This window comes from Phascolarctos cinereus, unplaced genomic scaffold (genome assembly GCF_003287225.1).
Source record: "Phascolarctos cinereus isolate Bilbo 61053 unplaced genomic scaffold, phaCin_HiC Scaffold_2;HRSCAF=192, whole genome shotgun sequence".
Taxonomy (NCBI): domain Eukaryota; kingdom Metazoa; phylum Chordata; class Mammalia; order Diprotodontia; family Phascolarctidae; genus Phascolarctos; species Phascolarctos cinereus.
The window spans coordinates 394,185,581-394,210,259 of record NW_027555625.1 but is presented as its reverse complement, the minus strand read 5'-3'; the positions used below and the strand labels follow the sequence as shown (position 1 = coordinate 394,210,259).

Sequence of the window (24,679 nt, the reverse complement as noted above, 5' to 3'; positions counted from 1 at the left end):
TAGTGTCATATGTGAGGGAAAGCAAGCTAGTATAGTTGTTCATAAAGGGAAGTAAAGTCGAAGAATGGACAGTTAGGAAGGGCCCAGGTTGTGAATGTCGAATAGAAAATGTTGCATTTGATCCTGGAAGTAATACGGAACCATGAGAGCTCATGAGGGCAGCTAGGTGGCAGAGTGAATGGAGTGCTGGGCCCAGAGTCAGGAGGACTCCTCTTTGAGTTCAAATCCACCTTCAGACAACTTAGTAGCTGTGTAACCCTAAGCTAGTCACTTAACTCTGTTGGCCTCAGTTTCCTCATCTATAAAATGAGCTGGAGAACGAAATGGCAAACTGTTCTGGTATCTTTGCCAAGAAAACCCCAAATGGGGCCATGAAGAATCAGGCATGATTGAAACAACTCAGCATCAAGATTTCATGGGGGGGAAGGGGAAGACGGGGGCGGGCCAAGCATACAAGGTGTTTGACCTTGTCAGAGCTTCACTTTAGGACTGTTACTTTGGCAGCTGAATGGAAAATAGATTGGAAGGAGGAGAGCTTTGAGGCTGGGTGACCAATTAAAAGGCTGTTGCAATAATTCAGGCAAGAATTATTTAGAGACTGTGCCATAGAGATAGTTGTATGAGTGTATGGATAAAAGTGAGGAGTCGAGGAAAACACTGAGATTATGAGCCAGGATGACTGGGAGGATAGTGGCAACCTCAAAAACAACAGGGAGATTGGGAAGAAGGGAGGGTTTGAGGGGTTGGGGAAGAGAATGGATCCTGTCTTGGATGTACTGAGTTGAAGATTCCTGTAGGACTTACAGTTTGGGGTGCCCAAAAGGCATTTGGTGATATGGGACTGAGATCAGGAAAGGGACTAACCTGGAGATCATCTCTGCAGAAATGATCATTAAACCTTTGGGAATTCATGAGATCATCAAATGAGAAAGTATAATGGAAAAAGTGAAGAGGGCCCAAGGCTGAGCCTCAGGGGACACCACGTTAGCGGGTGCTACGTGGGTAAAGAATCTTTAAAGGAAACTGAAAAATAACAGTCAGACCAACAGGAGGAGAATGAAAAGAGAGAAGTATCACAAAAACCCAGAGAGGAGAGAGTATCCCGGAGGAAAGGGTGATTTACAGTGTCCGATACTACAGAGAAGCCAAGAAGAGTAAGGAACAAGTAGCAGCCATTCGACTTTGACAATTAGGAGATCGTTGGTAACTTTGGAAAGAGCAGTTTCAGCCGAATGGTGAGTGCTGTGCGCACAGAGACAAACATGAGACAGCCCCTCCCTTCACAGAGTTTGCAATCTAGAAGGACACAATACGTAGAGACGGGCATATAGATACAGATATCTGTATGTACACAAACATATACACATACGTAAATTGTATGCATAGACATATATATATATATATATATTATATATATATATACACACACATATATATAAACACACCAAAAATATATACCACAGAAATAAGGCAATTTTGGAGGAGAAGGCTGGGCCTTGATCCCTATCAAGAAAGGCTTCCTGCAGAAAGTGGCACTTGTGCTAAACTTTATCAGAGATTGTATCAGAGTTCTCCTCTCCTAGCGTCTCAAGCACAGGGATAAAAGAATTGGGAACCACCATAAATGGACCTTCTTGGATTACTTTCTTTTTACCCATTAGTATGCCATAGTGCCAGCCTGTTTGCCATGGCACAGAGCAATTATCAACAATATTTGATTATATCTATATAAATAATTATATAATATATATTATATATAATCATTTGCTCGACTCCTCACTTTGACCCTATGTAAACAATTTCAATAGCACTTTACAGTTTACAAAGCACTTTCTTCACAAAAACTCTGAGAGGCAGATTGGGAGAAGCATGTCAGTTTTATATGTGAGGAGAGTGAAATTCAGAAAAGTGAAATCTAAAACCTGAATTTTTATTGATCTCATGACTTCATCTTCAAATATTTCCACAGCAGGGAGCCAGCCAATCCATGTAGCAAAACCCTTTGGATTTTCTTCTGTGGTGGCCTTCTGCTTTACCCAACTTTCCTTCTTAAAGCTCTGAAATATCATAACAAAAGAATATTTTAATAATACCTTTAGTAACTGTGTTAATTGAAAACCCCAGGCAGTGCAGCAGAATAAATCCTATTACCTGGATTAGGGCAGGGTACAAAGCATCAGGAGGCAAGCATCTCCTCTCCCACCTCCTTCCCAAAGCATCAGCCTCTCAGAACGCTCCTGTAGTTTCTATTATAGTACATGGCATTGTATCTGCCAGGGGAAGCACTTCTCCCTGTTGCCTTTCTGGTGGCAGGCTGACAGCGCTATGGTCGTACTGCTTCTTCCTCTTTGGGGCCCCCTAGGCCCACTGTAAGCCTCTGCGTGTTCTTCTTTGGAGAATGATAAAGGCGAAAACATTCTAGGATTTTCTCTTTTCCCCTTTATGGGTGAATAAGTACTATATGAATTAAAGTGTTCACCACTGTAATCTATAAAGCAGCCACAGGTTTCATCTTTCTACCTCTCTATATATGGATAGATAGATAGATAGATAGATAGATAGATAGATATGCATATATGTCTATACATATATGCGATAACTAGGTAGCACAGTGGATAAGGTGCTGGGCCTAGGGTCAGGAAGATTCATCTTCCCGAGTTCACATTTGGCCTCAATTTGGTCTCAGTTTCCTCATCTGTAAAATGAACTGGAGAAGGAAATGGCAAACTACTCCAATATCTTTGCCAAGAAAACCTCAAATGGGGTCACAAAGAGTCAAAAGTCACCAAAACAACTGAACAAATACATATATGTGTATTTTTCACTTTCATTTTGAAAAACTAGATTCTCTTTTCCAGGGACGCCCTCCCTTCTTTATAGATTCTTAGAAAGTTGGAGCTAGAAGACGCCTTAGAAATAACCTAGTCCATTCCCCTCAACTTTCAGATGAGAAATTGAGGCCCAAAGGATCATATTACTCACCTAAAGTCACACACGTAGTTAATGGCAGAATTGGGTCTAGAATCCAAATTATCTGACTCCTAGACCAGTGCTCTTTGTCCTACATCACACCAAGTTTCAATTTAGAAAAGCATCATCTGTCCTTTGAGGCCTAATGACTCCCATCTTCGTGAATCTTTCCAGAACTACTCTAGCTTATAGTGACTCATCCCTCCTCCTATAGCAACTATCATCTATCCCTCTTATTTGATTCTTAACCACTTATTTAAATATTGTCACTGTTTTATGTGTATTCCCTCCCCCAATTGCTTGGCCCAAATGACTCTCATTGGAAAAAAGTATCTGGGCAGGGAGGAAGTGGGGGGGTGGGGCTCAACTTGAAGGAAACTCCCAAGTAGTAACTAAATCTACTGAATGGATGAATGGATGGGTAGATAGGGGGAGACACAGAGAGAGAGAGAGAGAAAGAGAGAGAGAGAGAGAGAGAGAGAGAGAGAGAGAGAGAGAGAGAGAGAGAGAGAGAGAGAGGTAGAAAGAAAGATAGAAAGATAGGTAGAAAGAACAAGCAAACATTTATTTAGTCTTCCCGGTGTACCAATGTGTCAAATCCTGAGGATACAAATACAGGCAAGCAAAAGTCCCTGGCCCTTCAAGAAGCTACATTCTATTGAGGAAAGACAGTAAGTAAAAGGAAAGGTAGCTGGAACACAGGGAAGGTGGAATGTGCCCTGTGACATAATTTGGAAATGGTAGTCAAGAGCTGACTTGGAGACTTGTTCAGAATCCAGTGTCCTGGGCCAAAGTCCAAGGGAAGAGGAGATACATGGGGGGGTAAGAATGATGGTGAAGCACAGATAGCAAGGCCTAGAAATAGTCACTAAGAAGGTGGAGCCCTGGTTCCAGAAGAGATAAGTATAAAACTCAACTCTCAGAATTCAGTGTGCATGAGGGGTTTGGGGGACGGGGAGAGAAGAAAGAGCAGAATCCAGCATTTCTGTAGGGAGATAAGGGTGTAGCACGGTCCAAAGAAGGCTGGGAGAGCAGAAGGTGAAAAGAAAATGCTACAAAAACTAAATTAAACTGTTTTCCCAGGTAATGAAGCCCCAAGTTTCATTAGTTTTACATCGTACACTCTTGTACATCAGACCAGAAAGGAACCTTAGAGATTATCTGATTTAGCTCCTTCCTTTTGTGGCTAATGACCAGAGAGGGGAAGTGAGTTGCCCAGTCAAGGCCACATGGTTTGTTAATGGCAAAACTATGACTAGAAACTAAATGTCTAGTGTTCTTTCCACTACACCATTCATTCTGTTTAATGTCATCAGAGAGATGGTTATGAGAAAAATGCATTCAAGTTTGTCTTTTTTTTTTCCATCAGTCCAATAATGCGGTTGTTGTGGGGTCCACAAATCCACAGGCAAGAGTAGCAATTGAAAAACTGTCCCCAAGACCATTTTATAAGAGGAACAATTCGCACATTTCTGTGATAAGTTGAATGTAAATGGAGTCAATAGTTTGGAACCAAGCTGATATTCTTCCTCATCTCCTGATTTTGTATCTTCTTAGGTCATGTCCTTTGGAAGGGAACATTTTCAGAAATTCCCCCCTTTGATGTTCCAGATGCTGATGGAAGCTTCCCCTCAGTTGCACTTCAGGGCTTCTACATGTTTCTCACCATGATCATCCTACTACAGGTAAAAAAAAAAAAACTCTAATTAAAAGCTTAAAATACCAACAGCTAATCATTCTCCACCTTTGCAGAAGAAATGAAGATGCTTCTTTGCAGGAAAGATTTAGGTTAAATTTAAGAAAGTCAATAAGCATTTACTAATCCTCTACTATGTGCCAGGCACTAAGTCCTGGAAATATAAATAAAAGCGAAAGACAGTTCCTGCCTTTATGGAGCTTTCAATCAAAAGGGATAGATGATATACAAACAACTCATTGTGCTACTGTACAAGATAAAGGATAAGTTTGAAATAGATGGAGGGAAGGCATAAGTATTAAGGGGGATCCAGAAAGGTTGCTTATAGAAGGTGGGATTTTAGCTGAAATTTGAAGGAAGCTAGGGAGCCAGGAGGGAGAGATGAGGTAGGAGAGCATTCCAGGCATAGGGGACAGCTAGTAAAAATGCCTCCAGTCAGAAGACGGAATGTCTTGTCCAAGGAAGAGCAAGAAGGCCAGGGTCACCAGACCGTATAATACATGGGGTTGATAGGATGTAAGAAGACCAGAAAGGTAGAAGGGGACCAGGCCATAAAAAGCTTTGAATGCCAAACCAGATTTTACATTTAATCATGGACGTAATAGTGAGCCACTGGAGTTTATTGAGGAGGAGGTCAGACCTGTGCTTTAGGAAAATCATTTTGGTACTTGAGTGGAGGATTGACTGGACTGGATACTTGTCATGATGAGACCAATAGTAATTGGTAATAATTACTATCAATTCTGATAGCAATAGTCCAGGCATAAGGGCCTGCACCAGGAAGGTGGCTGCATAAGTGAAAAGAAGGGTACATTTTTGAGGGATGTTACAAAGGTTTAATTGACAGAACCTGGCAACAGAGTGGCTATTGGAAGGGGGAAGGGAGTGAAAGAGTGAGGAGTCAAGGATAACATCCAGGTTGCTAATATGGATGACTGGGGAGATGGTGGTATCCTTGACAATAACAGGAAAGTCCATAATGGTGGAGACTTTTCAAGACAAGATAGTAAGTTCAGTTTAGACATGTTAAAATGTCTATGGGACAACTAGTTTGAGAACCATATGATCCCAAATGTGGAGTGCTCAAATATTTTTCCCTGGAGAAACTGCATCTATTTATATTGTTATCGATTTAATTTGTATAAATCTTGACTTGAACTAATTTTAAGCACCTCAGAGATAAGAATTGTGCCTTACAGACAGCCAGTCAGTCAAAAAGCATTTATTAACCTTTTACTATGTGCTAAACACTTCTCCTTCTATTTTTCTTAGATCTCTACACAGTATCCAGTAGAGGGCTAAGCACAGAGGAAAATCTCAATACTTGTTGGACAAAGTAAAAGGAATATGGTATTATGTAAAATTAGGGCTTCATTAAAAAAGAAAGAAATCCCACTCTATTTCATTGGAGCATAGATTTTAAGATGGAAGGGACTTCAAAGGCCATCTGGACCCCTTTAGCAGCCTGGTGAAGCCAATAATTACTTCTCAGAATAATGCTTTTAAATGAAAGGCAATGTTACATTTCAGCTAGAGGTTAGTGAAAATAAAGATGTCATTTTTTTCCCCCATCCAAGGTCATGGACCTCATGGAATCTATCCACAAGACCCAGGTTAAGAATCCATGATCTACTCCAATCTCTTCATTTTAGAGGTGAACAGAGGCCCAGGAAAATTAAATGACTTCCCCAAAGTCATATAGGTAGTGTCAGAGGTGGAATTTAGGCTGTCATCCTCTGACCCTAAGACCACTAAGTACCCTTTTAACTGTATCATGCTGCCCTCAGGACAAGAAGGCTAAATACTTATCAGGTAGATGACATTTAAGGGAAAGAAAATACTTTATGTGGAAGTATTTTGCCCCAAGAGTTCCACTAGAGTCCTAGTTGGACACCTTATTGTGAAGTAGAAATGACTGGGTTCTTGAAGGCTACGAAAAGTAAAGGATAGGTTTAGACAGTCATTAATGAACTAACAGAAAGGAAAAAACTACCATGTGATTTTCTCATTACTATCTCCATTATGTAAGAGAATAGAATATAAGATGTAGTAGAAAGAGCACCAAAGACTTGGTTCTTGGCCTAATTTTACCACTAATAGGCTATGTGACCTTGGTTGAGCAAATTACTTCTTTCTGGTTCTCCCACAAAGCATGGGGTTGGGGTGAAGGAGAGAGCTAAATCAGATAACCTCTAATGTTCTTTCCTATTCTGGTTTTCAATGGTTCTATGATACATAATTAATAAAAGGGTACCTTCATAAGACCCCAATGTGTTTTCTGGGGACTTTCATTCCAGATTTCTTTACCATTTTCTTGTCACATTCTTCTCTCTAGTGGATCTAGTTACTGTTTGGAAACATCCTTCAAGATGTGGGCCTGCACAGATCTCTTTTCAATGAAAACCATTTTTAATCATGGGGAGGGAGCATCATTCTCCTCTCATTCATTCAATAAGCATTTATTAAGCACCTACTATTTGCCAGATGCAAAGACAAAAATGAAATCGTTTCTACCCTCAAGGAGTATATATTCATTCTATTGGATGTTAGTAGAGACTAGGTATCCAGTAATGAAACAAAGAATACATACAAAGTGACTTTTGGAAGGAAGAGTATAAGAAACCAGCAAGCAAAGGGAGCAGAATAGATTTCATGTGAGATGTAGTACTTGAACTAGGCTTCTCAGAGGAGAGACTGCATTCTATGTGTGGGGGGATATCCAGGGCAAAGGTACAAAGATGGGAGGTGGAAGATCATGCTTGAGGAACAGCCAGAAGGCCAGCTGGGTTGAAACACTGAGTGCCTGAATAAGAATAATGCTCAAAAAACTGAAAAGTTTGGCTGGAATCAGGTTTTGAAATATTTAAACACAAACAGAAGCACTGATGTTTCATCCGAGAAGTGTAAAGAACTGTTGTTTCTGAGTAGGGGAATAGCATAGTCAGATACCAGAGAGAGTATATAAAGAAGAGAAAAGAGGGCCCAGGAGAGAGTTCTGGGGTCTACCCATGCACAGCAGGGTGAGAAGCAGAAAATGATCTAGAAAAGGAGACTAAGAGAGAAAGCATCATCACAAAAAAAAAAAGAGAGAGAGAGAGAGAGTGTCTAGACCAAAAGGGTAGTCAGTAGTCCCAAATGCTGCAGAAAGATCAAGAAGGATGAAGAATGAGAAAAGAATATTGTATCTGGAAATTAAGAGATTATGCTAAAGACTCTATACCTGATGCACCACAGAAAAATGCACCATGGGATTGAAACCAGCATATATAAGGAGTACCCTCTTAGCTAAAATTACATATCATAATGACAACACTATTCCTTCTCCTCATTGATTCAAAATCCCTTTACTAGCAAGTAGCAGAGGGAAGAAGCAATAATTATTACATAAAGGGCATGTTCTCTTTTCAGACCCTGATCCCAATCTCTCTGTATGTATCCATTGAATTGGTGAAACTTGGTCAGGTTTACTTCTTACACAATGACATTGACCTATACGATGAAGAAGTCGATCTATCTATTCAGTGCCGAGCCCTTAACATCACTGAAGACCTGGGCCAGATTCAATACATCTTCTCAGACAAAACCGGGACTCTGACAGAGAACAAAATGGTATTCCGGCGTTGTACCATTATGGGCAATGAGTTTTCCCACCAAGAAAATGGTAAGAGATGCTAAAATAAACTGTATCTTTCTAGAAGAAAATGGGTATAAGACAACTGTAAGACAAGAAGCCCAGCATACTTAAGGTGATAAGAGCAGAGGGGGCTTATCTGAACTCTCTCTAGTGCTGAATGATGATTATCAAATTGCTTGACCTCTCTGGTTTTTTTTAACATAATATTTATTGATTATAAACATTCATTCTTGCAAAACTAATAGGGTGTGCTTTTTTATTGTGTTCAGCTGAAAACCTTTGGCCTAGCCCTATAGAAACGATTTAAAAAATCTTTTTCTGTGACTTGGGTCATTGATATGCAGAGGATTATTTATATATGATGAGGGCACATATTTTACTGACACTAGAATGGAAAACACCTCCTAATTGTGACACCCAGTTCCACAACTCAGTCGAAATGTCAGAATGAGTTCAGATTTGAATCCCCATACTCAAAAAATTCCCTCCTTGTCAACCCATCCCTCTGCTTCTCACGGAGGCAATTTGGGTAGCAGAATCTGCTGCCCAAATTTCTACACTGACACCAGCAGATTGAAGGAAGATCTTAAGTAGAGCAGTCAGGTCAGACATGGTTGCCTCTGTCCCACTTGAGCTGAGGACTCTCCTGGGGGACATAACAGCCCTACCTTGAAAATCAGCTAAGCTCCCTGGGCCTCAGGATCAGCATCTGTAGCGTGAAGACGCTGGAATTGATGGCATCAAAGGACCCTTCCAGCTCTAAATCGGTGGTCCTATGATCCTAATAATAAGACATCATCCCTACCCTCATGGAGATTATAGTCGGGTTAGGGGTAATAAGAACACATATAGAACTATAAGAAAAGGTGGAGCACGATGAGCACATAGGAAAGGTACAACACCATGAGAAGTCAGAGAAGGGGAAGAGGGGGCATTATTGATAGTAACTTAACTCCTGTCCAAACTCCATTACCTCACTGATAGTAGGATGGTTGTATACCATAAGCACCTTGGAAAGGGAAAGGGAATAAGCATTTATATAGGGCCTAGTAAGGTGCCAAGCCCTGAACTAAGCACTTACACAAATATTTTCTCATCTGAGCCTTATAACAACCCTGCGAGGTATATGCCAGTATTATCTGCATTTTACAGTTGAAGAAACTGAGGCAAACGGGTTGAATGACTTGCCCAAGATCATACAGCTAGGAAGTATCTGAAAGTGGATTTGAACTCAGGTCTTCCTAACTCCAGACCCAGCGCTTTGTCCACTGCGCCATCAGTTACCTCTAGCCCTTAGAGCTAAAAGCAGTATGTTTGAGTGAAAAAGAGTACTGAGCTTGGAGTTGAGGAACTTTGGTTTGAATCTCTAGCTGTGTGACCTTGAACAGGTTACTTTCCACTCAACCTCAGTTTCCTCATTTCTAAAGCAAAGGTGATAATATTTGTATTATCTATCTCAAGAGGTTATTGTGAGCAAAATACTTAGCCAGCCTTTGCTAAGGATTGGGACTGGACCTGTAATTTCATTAATATAGTGAACTACCAGATGAGGAAGTCCTTTTGGTGATGCAGGTCAACACTTCCTCCGTAACATGGTCTTAGAAAGATTCCTAATGCCCCAAGAGGTTGTGACTTGCTCAGGATCCCACAGTCACTAGGCATCAGCAGTAGGACTCCAACCCGTACCTTCCTAGCTCTGAGGCCAGCTCTCTATCCACTAAAGCCTTAAAACAATGAATTGTGAGGTGTTGCTATTGTGGTTTGTTTGTTTACTGTTGTTGGTGGTGTTGTTGTTTATATCAGCTGGCAGAACTACCTCCCTCTTTTCCCTGTCCCTATTACCAAGCTCAATCAGAAAGGTGGAGCAGTGGATAGCACATTGGACCTAGAGTCAGGAAGATATGAGTTCAAATCCAGCCTCAGAAACTTACTGGCTGTGTAACTCTGGAAAACTCATTTAGCTTCTTTTAGCCTCAATTTCTTCATCGGTAAAATAGGAATAACACCTCCCTCCCAAAGTCATTGTGGGGATAAAATGAGATATTTGTGGAGTACTATTAAATGCTAGTTAGTATTATAATTATCGCTATTTATTACTTTACAGTTTCAGGTCCCCAGTCCCTAGAGCATAGGTTGCAGGGTGATTGACTTAACTCACTCTGTTTCTATAATGAACATTTCTAACCACATTAGTAATAGAGCACTTTTCTTCTCAGCCAAACGCCTGGAGACTCAGAGGGAGTTGGATTCAGATGAGGAGGACTCGATCAAATGTCAGTATGGGGCCTTGCCAGGCCTCGGCACAGTGAGATGCCCAGGAGGAGCCAAGCCCCTGAAAAGGAGCCAGAGTGCCCATGCCCATTTCCAGACTCACACTCGGCACAGGTCGGTGGGGAGATGTGACAATGCCCAGTCTCCGGTGGCCTTCAGCAGTACCATAGTAAGTCATGTCCCCTTCCTTCCAAGCTGTAGGGCATTTATTTCCAGTACGGGGAGAAGTACTGGTGGAGGAAGGAGTAGGAAACAACACTGTTATAAATGCTGCCCTTGTTCTGCAGATTACAGAAGTTAATGTAAAAGTTATGTGCCTACTTAAAATTGTCTTATGTAGACAAACCCAGAAGATAACTAATTTAAAAAACCATTTCTCAAAAAAAAAATCTATTAGAAAAAGGAAGGAAGGAAGGGAAGGAGACAGGGAGGAAGGAAGGAAGGAAGGAAGGAAGGAAGGAAGGAAGGAAGGAAGGAAGGAAGGAAGGAAGGAAGGAAGGAAGGAAAGAAGGAGAGAGAGAAAGAAAGAAAAAAGAGAGAGAAAGAAAGAAAGAGAGAAAGAAAGAAAGAAAGAAAGAAAGAAAGAAAGAAAGAAAGAAAGAAAGAGAAAGAAAGAAAGAAAGAAAGAAAGAAGGAAGGAAGGAAGGAAGAAGTGATTCTGTTACAAAAGAAAATGCATTGTTCTGAGAGTCAGGAGATTTGGGTCCTAAATTTGGCTCTTCCATTAACTTGCTTTGTGACCTTAGGCATGTCACTGTATTTCTCTAGATCTCAGTTTCCTCACTTATAAAATAAGAGGGTTGAATGTGATCAGCTCCAACGTCCCTCTTAGGTCTAGTGTTCTTTATTTATTCCCTCACTCAATGAACAAGCATTTATTAAACATGCTTCACAGAAATTAAAGAGTTCCTGCCCTCAAGGAACTTATACTCTACTAAGGAAGAACACGTATACATATAAATATGTGCAGAGCATATACAAGGTAGATGGTGGAGGCCTTATGTGGGTGGTGTCATCTGAGCCGAGCTTTGAAGGAAAATTGGGATTCTAAGAAGCAGAGGTGAGTGGGGCCACAAAGCAGGGCTGGGACTATTTTCTGTGAGGTCCTAGATACTTTTATCACATATGTTTGTTTTGTTTGGAACCAAACCTTTGATTTCATTGGAAAAATTTTATGGTCAAGTCAACTAGCATTTATTAAGAACTCACCATGTGCTGGGTCCTGTGCTAAGTCTGCAGATGAAAAGAAAGGCAGAAAAACACTGCCCTCTTCTCAAGGAGCTGACAGTCTAATGGGGGAGAAAACGTGCAAACAATTCTGTACAAACAAGGTATATCCCGGATAAATCAGAGATAATCTCAAAGGGAAGGCACTACAATTGAGGCAGTCACTGAGGAAACTCCCTTTACCTATGCTCATCAACACCTTTTCTGCAATATATATATAGTCTTGAGCAATGATTCTTAATGAACCTTTTAAAAACTATTCTGATAACTATATTTTGATGTAATTGGTTTTTTCTGTTGTCCTATGTACTTTGTTTAAAAACATTTTGAGGAGTTCATGTTTCACCAGAATGCCAAAGAGGTCCATGATGCAAAAAATAAATAAATAAATAAATAAATAAGCTGTTTTAGAGCGTTACCTGAGACGATGAGAGATTAAGTGACTTGCCCAAGGTCACAAAGGCAGTATGTGTTAAGAGGGAAGACCTGTACCCACATCTTCCTGACTCCTACATGACTCTCTAGCCCCTTAGCCATGCTCTTACTTTCTCTGCTCTGCTTCTAAGTATCTATAATGATAACTTCTTGCATTTGTTTTGCTCTTCGTGCTTTCACACACGTTACGTCACTTTCAGTTTCCTAACACCTTTGTAAGGTAGATAGGAAAAGGGTTATCCCCATCTGGTACATGAGGAAACTGAGGTCCCAGAAAGTGAAGTGCGTCTCCCCAGGCCACACACCACAGCAGCGGCAAAGTCAACTCCTAACTCACAGCATAGGGCTTCTTCCAATATCTTGCTGTTTTGCCGATGGGAATTTAGAGAAAGAATATAATTTTGAATCAACCCCCCCCTTTGTTATAGCAGCAGAAAGGAATACTAAGTATTATTCAGTTGAGAGAACCCCTGGCTTTTTGGAGCAAAAGAAAAACACAAAGATGACCCACACAGCTCAGCAATGCCTTTTCTGACCCCTACTAAAGAAAAAGGATATCGGCTGGAACCCTTTGGTTTACAGATTATCCAGCTGTTCTATGTGAATACAAAGTTGATTGACTCCTGAACTATTTTATACTTAGTAAAACCTTAATGAGAACAATTGTGATTAAATAAAAAACACTATCACTAACATTCATTTAGTCAGCCAATGAATTTTTGTTGAGCATCTATTCAACAAAAGTGCCCACGCAAGGTTACTGAGGAAGAGACAGAGAAGAATAAATTTGTCACAAGCCTTCCACAGGCTATACTAGTCTAGAAGGGAATCATGCTTTTTTGTTTGTTTGTTTTTAAGATCTAGAAGGGGCCATAGAGACCATCCAATCCAACTTCTTTAATTTACAGATGAGGAAACTGAGGCCCCAGAGAGCTTATGGCTTGCCCAAGGTCATATTTGTAATAAATGGCAGCTGGAATTCAAATCCAAATCCTCTCTCTCACTTGTACCATGTATCAAACATTAGACATGTTTCAAACATATATCAAAGATTAAGCATACACAATAGTTCCAATATAAAATAAAATAAGATAGTATACAAACGAAATATAAACAAGGCTCTGTGAGGGTTCTGTGGAGGGAGAGATCACTTCTAGCCAAGTAGCTCTTTAAGGTTTTCAAAATACTTTATAAATGTATAAAATACATTTGAGCCCTACAATAACCCTGTGAGGTTGGTGCTATTATTATCCCCATTTTACAGATAAGGAAACTGAGGCTGAGAGTGGTTGAGCAGTTTGTCCAGGGTCACACAACTAGTAAATGTCTGAGGTCAGATTTCAGTTCCGGACTTGCAGACCCTAAGTCCAACACTCTGTCCATTGGAACCACTAGCTGCTGGGTCATTAACCACAGTTTCCTCACATCTCTCCCTCTGCTCAAGTCTGTCTCCATGTTTTTTGGACCATGCTCACCTGACTATCTTTTACATCCTCCCACGTGTCTGGGAGAACTCTCCACTGAAAAGGAAGATAAAACTTCTTTGTGTCTTTTACCCCAAAGCATTTTGTTCTTAAGGGCTCATCCATTTATTCCTACGCGGGTAGGAAAAAATAACAAGCCATAGCTCTAATTTGAGGCTTTTATGAGCTGCTAGGGCAAGGGACATGCTACCAATCATCTCTCTCAAGGCTCCAGAGAACGTTTTAATTGCTCCACCACAGCCTGGCCTCCAGGCAGTTTTGAATGACAGGTTCTAACTAAGTTCTTTCAGGAAGGCAAAGCAGAGAGAATAAACTGATAAATGACTCACACAAGACTTAGCTCTAATTGGCTGGCCAGGCAAGTGGGTTTAATAAAATATTCCCTGCAAAATAATAGTTCTCCATCCCCCTCAAAATTCAGGGGCCTAATGTTTATATCTGAAGGACAAGATGGAATAGTAGGACAAGAACTGGAAGAGTGGTCAGGGTATTCCTGTCCAGTAGAGTGCCCCTTCTGCTATCCAGCTGAGTGCCGTAAGGAAGCTCTCAACCTCCCTGGTCCTCTGTTTATTCATCATTTTGGTTTGTTTTTTGGTTTGTTTGGGTTTTTTTGGCATTGTCGGAGGGAGCTCCCCCAAGTGGAAGCTTCCTCTACTGATGCTTATTGGACCTTGCTCTTCTGGTCTTAGGAAGTTCCTCATGTATAAAGTGAAAGAAGAATACCCACCCTATGTACCTCCAAGGGTTACAGGAAGGGTGTTTGTCCATGCATTTGGCAGGCATTTATTAATCACCTACAGTGTGCCAAGCTGGCTTTGGAGTCAGGGAGGCCTGGGTTCATTCCTCCCACTGTCACATGCTGGTTGTGTGCCCCTGAGCAAGTCACTTAATTTCTCTGCAGAAATTTCTCTATTGCAGAAAAGGTGTAGAGGATGTTCTGGTGAAATCACAGATCCAATCCAGGGGCTGTGCTCAGGAGATACAAAGGAAACAGTGCCTTGACTTCAAGGAGCATACAGTTTATTAGGGGAAACAACATATACACAGATAAGTAAATGCAAAATAATTTAGTGGTGAAGACACTAACAAATGGGGTGATTAGGATAGGCCTCATGTAGGAGGTTTTACTTGAGTTGATCTTTGAAGGGAGCTAGGAATTCTGCAAAGACTGAGGTGAGGAAAGAGGTCATTCCAGCCATGGAGGACAGTTTATGACAAGATACAGAGATAAGAGATAGAATATGGTAAGACAGCAACCAGTGTGGCTGGTAATGGATATGAAAGTGTTTTGAAAAGCCCAATGCACAATGAAAATGTTAGGTATTTATGAAAAAAGGGGTAAAAGTGACTGTTGAGGCCTTTTTTCTCCAAATAGAATACAGCCCCATAAGTAATTTAATTTTTGATAAGCTCAGGGTGATCTTCAAGAAGGTGTTGTGATATGCAAATTGAGTGTTTTATATAATGTGTGAAGCCTTCAAGGCCTCTGAGAACATTGCACGGCTACCCCTAATTGTAGTAAGAGAATTTTGAATTAATAGTCGGGGGCCAAGGTCTCATTTCGTGGGCCTTTTAAGTGGTTCTCTTGGGGGCCCTTTAGACTTTAGCTGTCCTTTCCTCCTTCAGTGCTAGTCTTGTGGAAACTTGCCTCCTTAAGGAGCACAAAGAAAGTGTGCTATAAAACCCTTAAAGCGATGTTTTTGTGTGAGTCTTTGCTGCTGCCATCATGATTGCAGTGAACCCACCTGGTACATCAGGCTTCTTGTTCTCTTCCATCTAGATCCTTCTGCCTCCCCGCCATACTAGAGTCCAGCTCTGTCTTGGTCAATAAATGACACTGATCCTTTGATTCCTTCTCCTTCGAGTATACTCAGTCATCACAGCTTGTCTTTCAAAATTGGCAGGCCGCAAGTGTGGCAATTACTGCTTTCTAGAGACCTTGCTTCTTGCCTGTTTAGCAGGTACCTCTTGTTCTGACAAGCCTCACATTTAGTTTTATTTTTTAACTTCCCTTTTCTCCTCTAGAGAGCAAGGAAACTTCAGGTGGTGTCTTCTAATTGCCTTGTTTATTGGCATGCATGCCTTTGGGAACTGAAGCCCTGGTGCTTCCAGAAGGGATTAGGTATTGGGCCAATATTTACAAGTGCCGTCATAGAAAATAAAATACACTTTTCCAGGCCTCTTCAGGTCTTTCTTTTCTTTTTTTTTTTAATTTCTTGTTCTGAATTTTTTGTTTAATATGGGCAGTCTTGCAAATTCTTTTCCATAATCATCAGGCCAAAAAAATTCAGCCCACAAAATTTGCATATCAGCCTCAGCCTTACTCTTTGCTAGATGGTTTTTCTGCAGTCTGCCCTTCCTTTCCTGCTCTCTACCCACACAGAAAAACACAGGGATACCCAGAGCTTCCCCACAGCATGGGGAAAAGAAAGGAGAAGCAAAGGGCATTCCCAATTTTGTAACCCCACTGCTGTGTGTGTGTGTGTGTGTGTGTGTGTGTGTGTGTGTGTGTGTTTAAATTAGATATGCTCCAAAATCTTTCAGGTCCAATTCAAAAAGCATTAATTAATTACCTATTGTATACCAGTCACTGTTCTGGGAGCTGAACAAAAATGAAGGGAATCCTTTCTCAAGAACTTGACTTTTGTTCTACTGGGGGAAAACCAACAGGAACACAGATAAATCAAATCAATACAAAATAAATATGAAGTCTGGTTAGAGTGGGGAGTTGGAGAAGGCAGGAAAGGAAAGGACACTAACAAGTGAAGAAAATTAGGAAATATCCATGGTAGGAGGTAGCATATGAGCAGAGCTTTAAAGGAGATGGAATGTTGAGTAAAGTAGGCCCTATAGTTTGGCATGAACATAGAGTGAGTATTCATGATGTGAAAACAGCCAGGAAAAATAGGTCGGAGCCAAATTATGAAGGAACTTAAATGCCAAACAGAGGGATTTGGATTGAAGGGACTGGTAGCCTAGATATACAGCCACCTATACTGCCAAGCCATCTGTATTAATCATCACCTCAAACCTGACAGTACCGTCAATAACTCTTGCCATGATGTGTTCTTATTCGGGCCAAGAAAAAATTCTGAATTCCTTTGGTACAAAATTTGCTACCCCTTTTCTTTTAAGATTTTTCTCCTATGTACATATTTTACTTCTTTCCTTGCCTTGCTGAAAAGTCCCTGACAAGGACTTCCGAAGCTTCCTGGGACTCAGAAACGAAACCAAATTCTAATTCCATATGAACAATGGAAAAAAGCCAATTCCTGAGCCAAATCTAGTTCAAAAGTGGGCTCTGTGCTCAGTGGTGAGAGTGGGGACAAGAGGGCACCAGAGTTCCCAAAAGCTCCTAGACATTTTGCAAACATTAATTTAATTAAGTTGTAACTCTTACCATGTAACCTTTCTCCAACGAGCAACAAGTTGACATGATACTAGAAGACTTTGAACCAGAGGCTCTCAGTAGATACAAAAAGACCAAAATTAACTTGTTTGTTATCTAGGTAAGTTGGAAGAGAACTAGTAGTCATATTAGCAGCAGTACTCATCGTAGCAGTAGTTTCCAGCTATGCTGGGATAAGAAGATAAATAATCCTTCCTAGTCTCTCTTTTATGAGTCAGTCTTCACCCATTAGAATGTAGGATCTTTGAGGACAAAGACCTAACTTGCTTGTGTTATTATCTTGGCCCAGGGCCCAGTACATCGTGTTTATAAATTATCTACAATGATGATTTCCTTTTTCCACATTCTACAGTCTGCCTATCATGCTGTTGCCTCTGAGTCATCTGGTTGCACTGCTCCATATCATTGGAAAGTTGTCCAAGGCAGTTTCATGGTGCCATAAGAACACGTACTGCAGAATTGCTGGCCAGGGTCTTGAGACCCAGTCTCTAAGAACGTAAATATAGGGTGCCTTCAGGCTCAGTTTTTTCCAAGGACCCCCCTCCATTATGAATGCTGGAGTCTTTTTCCCCATAATAGTAACTACCTGTATCTTAGAACAAAAATGGAAAGAATATTTTTTAGCTGGGTATATTGGTAGCTATCTGAACATGATTGAAATAAGCCAGGTGACCTTAGGAAAAGGTAGAGTATGGTGACTGCCAGTATGTGGAATGCCTAGAAGGCTCGAGGGTTTAAAATAACTCATCCCACTAGCCCACCAGTCCCTAAGATGGAAAGCAGCATGGCATAGCATACTGGCTAGGGAGTCAGAGGACCTGAGTTCAAATTCTTCCCCTGATGCTTGCTCATTATCTGTACAATTTTGAATAATTTGTTTTTATACATTAGGAAACAAGCTCAGGGAGGTTAAAGGAACAGATTGTACTAGATGGCCTCTATATAGCTATCACCTAAACCTCTTTATACCTTCATAGATGGTTCCATATATTGTTATGTTTTTTTTAATCATCTGAAATAGTAAACAGGCAACCTTTGAGAGATGAGCCTCTATGCATTTAGCAAGGCTTATTCTTGGAGAAAACTCTTATCGCCAAGACCGTATTCAGAACCTTTCCATGTCAGAGATCATGCTCTTCTGGCATAGACGTCAAGCACATAGGATCCCTCCATGCCTTGATGAGGCACCAGAAAGGGGTTATATTGATCCTGACTTCTCCAACCCCCTAACCCATTTATCTTGTATTCATATTTTATTTCCATGTGCTTATATCTGTACGTCTGGTGTCCTCAAATAGTGTGCAAATTCTTCAAGGACAGGTTTGTTTCACTTTCGTCTTTATATTCCCAGTGCCTAACAGAGTGTGAGGCATATAGGAGGTACTTAACAGATGCTTTTTGGTTAATTGATTATTGATCGATAATAAAGAAGTGATAAGAAGTTAACATTTATATAATGCTTTAAGCACTTTATATGCTTTAAAGAACTTTATTTACATTTTCTCATTTGATCTTCATGACAACCCTTTGAATGAGGTATATTACCCCATTTTATTGATAAGGAAACTGAGGATAAGAGAGGTTGATTGATTTGTCCAGCATCACACAGGTAGTGTCTGAAATTTTTTAAAGTATGATTCATTAATCCATACAGTTTAAAATAAATAAATAACATTTACAAAGTGCTTTAAGATATGCAAATCACTTTACAAATATCATCTCATTTTATCCTCACAATAACCCTGAAAGGTAGTTGCTATTATTATCCCCATTTTACAGAAAAGGCAGCCAAGGCAAACAGAGGTTAAATGATCCAGGGGTCCCACAACTAGCGTCTTAGGCCAGATTTGAACTCAGGTCTTCCAGATCCCAGGGCCAGTTCTCTATCCCCTATTCCACCAAGTTGCCAAGTATGAGTACTTACACTTTAATGGAGTCATAATTTTATCCACGTGAACATTGTTTTCACTGATGTACCAACCTCTCCATGCCTTCTCATCTCGTGTAATTCTTGTTCATGTCTTTCCATAAAGCCCCCACAGAGGAACCACTCAGGCCTTCCTATGGTCCTTTCAATATCTTTCAGGGTATGAGGATAAACTCAACAAATTAAAGCATCTCAGAACTGGAAGGGTCCTCAGAGGCCATTTTCTCAAACTGTAAATATTTGTTAGGAAGGTGAGAAGACAATAAAAAAATTATTATTATAATACAAGGGCTCATGTAAAAAGTGTCTAGCAGCAGCTACCGCTCATCAGGCGTTTGGGAGGGAAAAGACAGTGTATCTGGGCATGTCCTTTTTAATTTGTTTGGGTTTGTTTTTTGTTTTTTGCTAGGCAGTAGGGTTAAGTGACTTGCCCAGGGTCTCACAACTAGTAAATGTCAAGTGTCTGAGGCCAGATTTGAGCTCAGGTCCTCCTGACTCCAAGACTGGAGCTTTATCCACTGCACCACCTAGCTGTCCCAGCATGTCCCTTTTTAGATTGGGGGACTGTACTCTCTTGGTTGCTTCACCTTCCCCAGTGTGAGAATAGGGTCAGAGTAGTAGTGGCATTTGTATCAGTGAAGACACAAACATGTTTTTGTGTTTTTGGCAATGCTGTGCCCCGCATGGGAGCCAACATATCTTCAGGGAGCAGAGGGCTGAGATGACAAAATAAGGCCCAGTTCAATGCATGTTTGTTCCCTAAAAATTCTCTGAGTTGTTCCTCTGCCCTAAGGATGAGTGTTTTTGTGACGGCATTTAGCACAATGCCCTGAACATGGTGAGTGTTTTTGAGGATGAGTACGCTGACACTAGACATAGCTTCCAAATAAAGAATGGGCTGCCTTCAAGTGGGGTGGGGGAGAGAGTAGTGGGTTCCTTCTCCCAGGAGGTTTTCAAGAAAAGACTGGATGAACACTCATCAGGTGTGTTGCTTTGGGATTCTTTTGGGGGGTAAGGGTCAGCCTAGATCATCACTATGGTCCCTTCTGTCTCTGAAATTTCATGATTCATCCACAATGATTGGGGAGGTGGGAGCAGGGTAGGCCTAATACCTAGCATAGGGAACCATTAAGAAATTCGTTGTAGAATGAAGGAATACATCATGGTGAAAATAGACATCTGGTTTGGGAGCTTTGGGGGCAGAACACCTCTAGAGAAAGATTTTAATTCTCAATCCTGTGCTTGCTTTTCCCCAGTAGTGCAAAAACCCTTGCCAATAAGCGCCTTTCCCTGTAGTTCATTTACTGAAGAAATTCTCACTCAAATGTTTTTCTCCCAGGAAAAGGATGTGGCTCCAGACCAAGGTCTCTTGACAAAGGTGAAAGGTGCCACCTTGAAACTGGAAACATTGACAGCCCACAAGGTCACCAAAACTTCCCTCTCTACAGGCTCCTCCATCACTGATTTCTTCCTTGCACTGGCCATCTGCAACTCTGTCATGGTCTCTACAACAACAGAACCCAGGCAGCGGGTAAGGTGTCATGAGAGAGTGTGGGAGGGCTTTAAAAAAACCTGACTGGGAGTCAGGAGATGTGGGTCTGCTCCTGGCTCTACTTTTAAGCTTTGTGACCTGGACAGATCACTTCCCCTCAGTTTAGTCATGTATAAAATGAAGGGGTTGATCTCTAAACTTGAGGCAGCTGGTGGCACAGCTGGGCCTGGAGTCAAGAAAACCAGAGTTCAAATTCTACCTCAGATACTTACTGTGTGACCCTGGGCAAGCCATTTAATCTGTTTGCCTCACTTTCCTCAACTATAAACTGGGGATAATATTGGCACCTACTTTAGAAGGTTATTGGGAGGATCAAATGAGATAATATTTGTAAAAGCACTTAGTATAGTGCCTGGAACATATCTCTCTTCCTCCGATTTCTCATATTCTGTGATTAGGCAGCTTGGTGGTGCCATGGACAGAGTAATGGGTTTGGAGCAAGGAAGATCCGAGTTCAAGCCATGTTGCCCTTGACTAGTCATTTAACCCCTCTCAACCTCAGTTTCTTCATCTGGAAAAGAAAGTGGCAGATTTGATGGCTCAGAGGTCCCTTGCAGCTCTCAGTTTATGACTCTATGGCCCCATATATCTAGGGGATAGATACCCTCTGGAGTTCCTTCTAACCCTAAAACTGATAATTCTGTAATTCTAGCTCACTGTATGAAAATACTGGCTAGGTAAACCCATGGAAGGCAACCTACAAAGAAAGGCATCAATCTCAGAAGACTGATCCCATTAATGAATTAAAAATATTTATGACTTAATGAGAAAGCATTTATTAAGTGCTTAGTGTGTTCCAGGCACTGTGCTATGTGTGGCATACACAGACAAGTAAGATAATCCCTGCCCTCAAGGAGCTTGTACAAAAAGGGGAAAGGAAGAGAGGAAAGGATGGCTTGGAAACAAAGCTCAGCTATGAGAGCCCAGGGACCCAGGAGCACTATAACCACGTCCTTTCTCTTTATTATTTACAAAACGCTTTTCTAAAATCTTGGGAGTTTAGGATTGGGAGGGATTTTTAAGATAATTTCATTCCATCCTTTCCTAAAGTGTCGATGTCATCTATAACAGTGGTGTCAAACTCACATAGAAATGAGGCATTGTTCACAAGGATCCCTGCAGACAGTGTATTGACTTAGAAAACCACATCTTAGTATCGTCTATGTTCCATTGTATTTTTACTTAGGTTGTTCAGTATTTCCCAATTATGTTTTAATCTGGTTCGGGGTATAGAGGGAGTGCTGTGCCAGCAATGAAGCCCACATGTTTGAACATCTGATCCACAACATTCTTGTCTAAGGGTTATCCAGTCCATCCTTGAACACTTCCACACATCTTGTAATTTATAAAGTATTTTCCCATGCATTATCTCATTTGATCATCACAAAACCCTGGGAGATAGGTAAGGCAGTTACCATTAGACCCATTTTACAGGGGGATGAACATACTCAGAGAGGTGACATAACTTACTGGGGTAAATAATGTCGTAGGATAAAAGATCATCATAATTTGTATTATAATTTTTTAAAAAATCTTCCAAGGGGGAGGCCATCTGCCTACAGGCATAGAGAATCACAGAACATTAGTGCTTAGAGAATCTTAAAAGTCAATTCCTTTATTTTCTAGATGACACAATTCAGGTTGGGAAAGGAAAAGTGACTTGTCCAGGTCACACAACACATTAGTCATGCTATCAGTTGACCTAGCAAGAGATCTGGATAATATAGTTACTGGTAAAATAACCTCTAAGTAACAAAGAGTCCAGCAGAATTAGAACTTGGAGAGAAGAGACCTTTTTAATCTGTCTTATTCTTTGACTTGCCTGTGGGTAATTTCATTATTTTTCCCTGCAGAAATAACATTCTGCTTTTCCTCTCAATGTCAAGGTCACCATCCCACCACAGATGAAGTCCCTAGGAGCTTCCCTAGAGAAGCTTCACCAGCTGTTCCAGAGGCTTAAACTCTCCAGTTTCAGCCAGTCCTTCTCTTCCACCACTCCACCTGACTTTGGGGAAAGTTTAGGGCCCAACTCTACAGCTATAGATTCAGATGAGCAAGATGACTCATCCAGTCACAGCTGTGGATATTCAACAGATGCTGGCTACCACAGCAGCTCCAAAGAAGAAGTCATGACCAAGCATGACACCTTGGGGTCCAGAAGCCCCTCCTTGGAAGATGTATTGGACTCAGTGATGCCAGAGCCAGAATTCTACTACGAGGCCGAGAGCCCCGATGAAGCTGCTCTTGTGCATGCTGCCCGGGCCTACAACTTTACCTTGGTATCCAGGACCCCTGAGCAAGTGACTGTGCGTCTGCCCCAGGGGACACTTCTCACCTTTGACCTCCTCTACACCCTGGGTTTTGACTCGGTGAGGAAGAGGATGTCAGTGATTGTAAGACACCCCTTGACTGGTGAGATCATTGTCTATACTAAGGGAGCTGACTCAGTCATAATGGACCTGCTAGAAAACCCTGCCAAAGGTAAACTGATTACTGATGGGACCTAATGAACTGATACTGATTACTGATGGGTCACATACTATTAAAGAACTGGAAGACCAAAAGAACCCCATTGGGTAGAGGATCGGAATGAACCACATTCAACAGATAATAGAGATAGTGTGAGGATTATCATTCCCATTTTACAGATGGGAAAAAGAGGCCCAATGATATGAAACAGGCTGACCATGGCAATGTAGCTAGCAAGTCTCAGAATCAGCTTTTGAACTTAGTCTGCTGACACTAAACTTAGTAGCGTTCTTTCCATCATCACATGTTGCCCCACTGCTAGAAGGCGGAGATTATGATGATTCTGTAGGAATGAAAAGGCCTTTGGAGGTCGTGAAATCTCATCCCTTCATTTGGGGCCCAAATTCAACAAAGCTATAAAGGTCACAGAGCTAGTTAGCAAACGAGCCAGAATCTTGGCTTCCTAATGATAAGCCCATTATATCATGCTGCCAGGATTCTGTTCCTCACCCAGAAAACCTTTGGGTTTTCCCTTTCCTTGGACCTTAGTCTCCTCACCAGTAAAATGGAAATACTCCTCTTCTCATTTCTTCCTCCAAAAAGATTTGCATAAACTCTCTTGAAACCAACAAAGTACCTCAAAGTCCCTTGATATGAGAGTTTAATGTGAGACAGCATTAATTATGATGCAGCCACTATCTTTATTACTAACAAGAAGTAGACAGCTATGGGACTGATTTTCTCCTAGGATAGCAGATTCCAGACAAGATTTAGAATTGAGTCAGCCCCATTTTCTTCTGCATAGTCAGCTGTTGCTCAGGGACAAATGCTCAGGATGAGAAGTGAGTGAATGTTAATTCTTGACCCTTTGCTTAAGACAATTGTCAAGTTTAGTCCATGCTGCCACATCACAGGGGCAACATCCAGGAGAGGGCAGGACTGGGGAGGACATCTCCTAGGACGTCCTGGTGGTTCAGAGATGTAACATTGTCCAGAGAGTAGGAAGTTGATGGAATTCTTTAGCTGGAAAGGTTTGCAATGATCCTTGCAAAGTCTGAATGGGGGAGGTGAGACTTTTCCCAAAATTTGCATTTGACCATATATTGGGAATCACTGTTTGATGGCAATAGACCCTGTCACAGAGAAGAAGCTGAGAAAAATCCGGGCCAAGACCCAGAAACACCTTGACTGGTATGCAAGAGATGGGCTACGAACACTCTGCATCGCCAAGAAGGTAGGAAGAATATTTCTGCTCATTGGTCTTGTAATGTTACTAAGACAACATAATGCTAAGGGATTCTGGTATTCCTTCAGCTGTTCTTTATTTGGGGTGCTCAAAGAGGGTGGAACCACTTTTCCATTGACTATTCAATCTTTTGAAACCCCTCTTCCCTCTGCTTACTTAGATCGTGCCTGTCCTTCAAGGCCTAGCTCAAGTTCCCAGACCTAGGTCTTTGATTTCTGTATCCCCCACAATGCTTACTTAGCACTAGGCTGAGGACATAATAAGCACTCCAAATGCACTTATTGATTAAACTGAATATATAATTGATGTGGTGCTCAGCTCATAGGAAGCCATTTTTAGATCTAGAGGCTTCAAAAGAC

General features: G+C 41.2%; 1 protein-coding gene across 3 annotated transcripts in view; it reads left to right on the top strand.

Moving 5' to 3' along the window:
- The window catches only part of ATP10B (ATPase phospholipid transporting 10B (putative)), a 362,023-nt gene that overhangs the window by 288,678 nt on the left and 48,666 nt on the right, over positions 1-24,679 (top strand). For all 3 annotated transcript variants that reach the window (XM_020992355.2, XM_078150541.1, XM_020992354.2), the window contains 6 exons: positions 4,528-4,655; positions 8,075-8,327; positions 10,517-10,740; positions 20,393-20,584; positions 22,492-23,086; positions 24,205-24,308. In XM_020992355.2, coding sequence (XP_020848014.1) covers positions 4,528-4,655; positions 8,075-8,327; positions 10,517-10,740; positions 20,393-20,584; positions 22,492-23,086; positions 24,205-24,308 — 1,496 coding nt within the window. The remainder of the gene's footprint in view (positions 1-4,527; positions 4,656-8,074; positions 8,328-10,516; positions 10,741-20,392; positions 20,585-22,491; positions 23,087-24,204; positions 24,309-24,679) is intronic.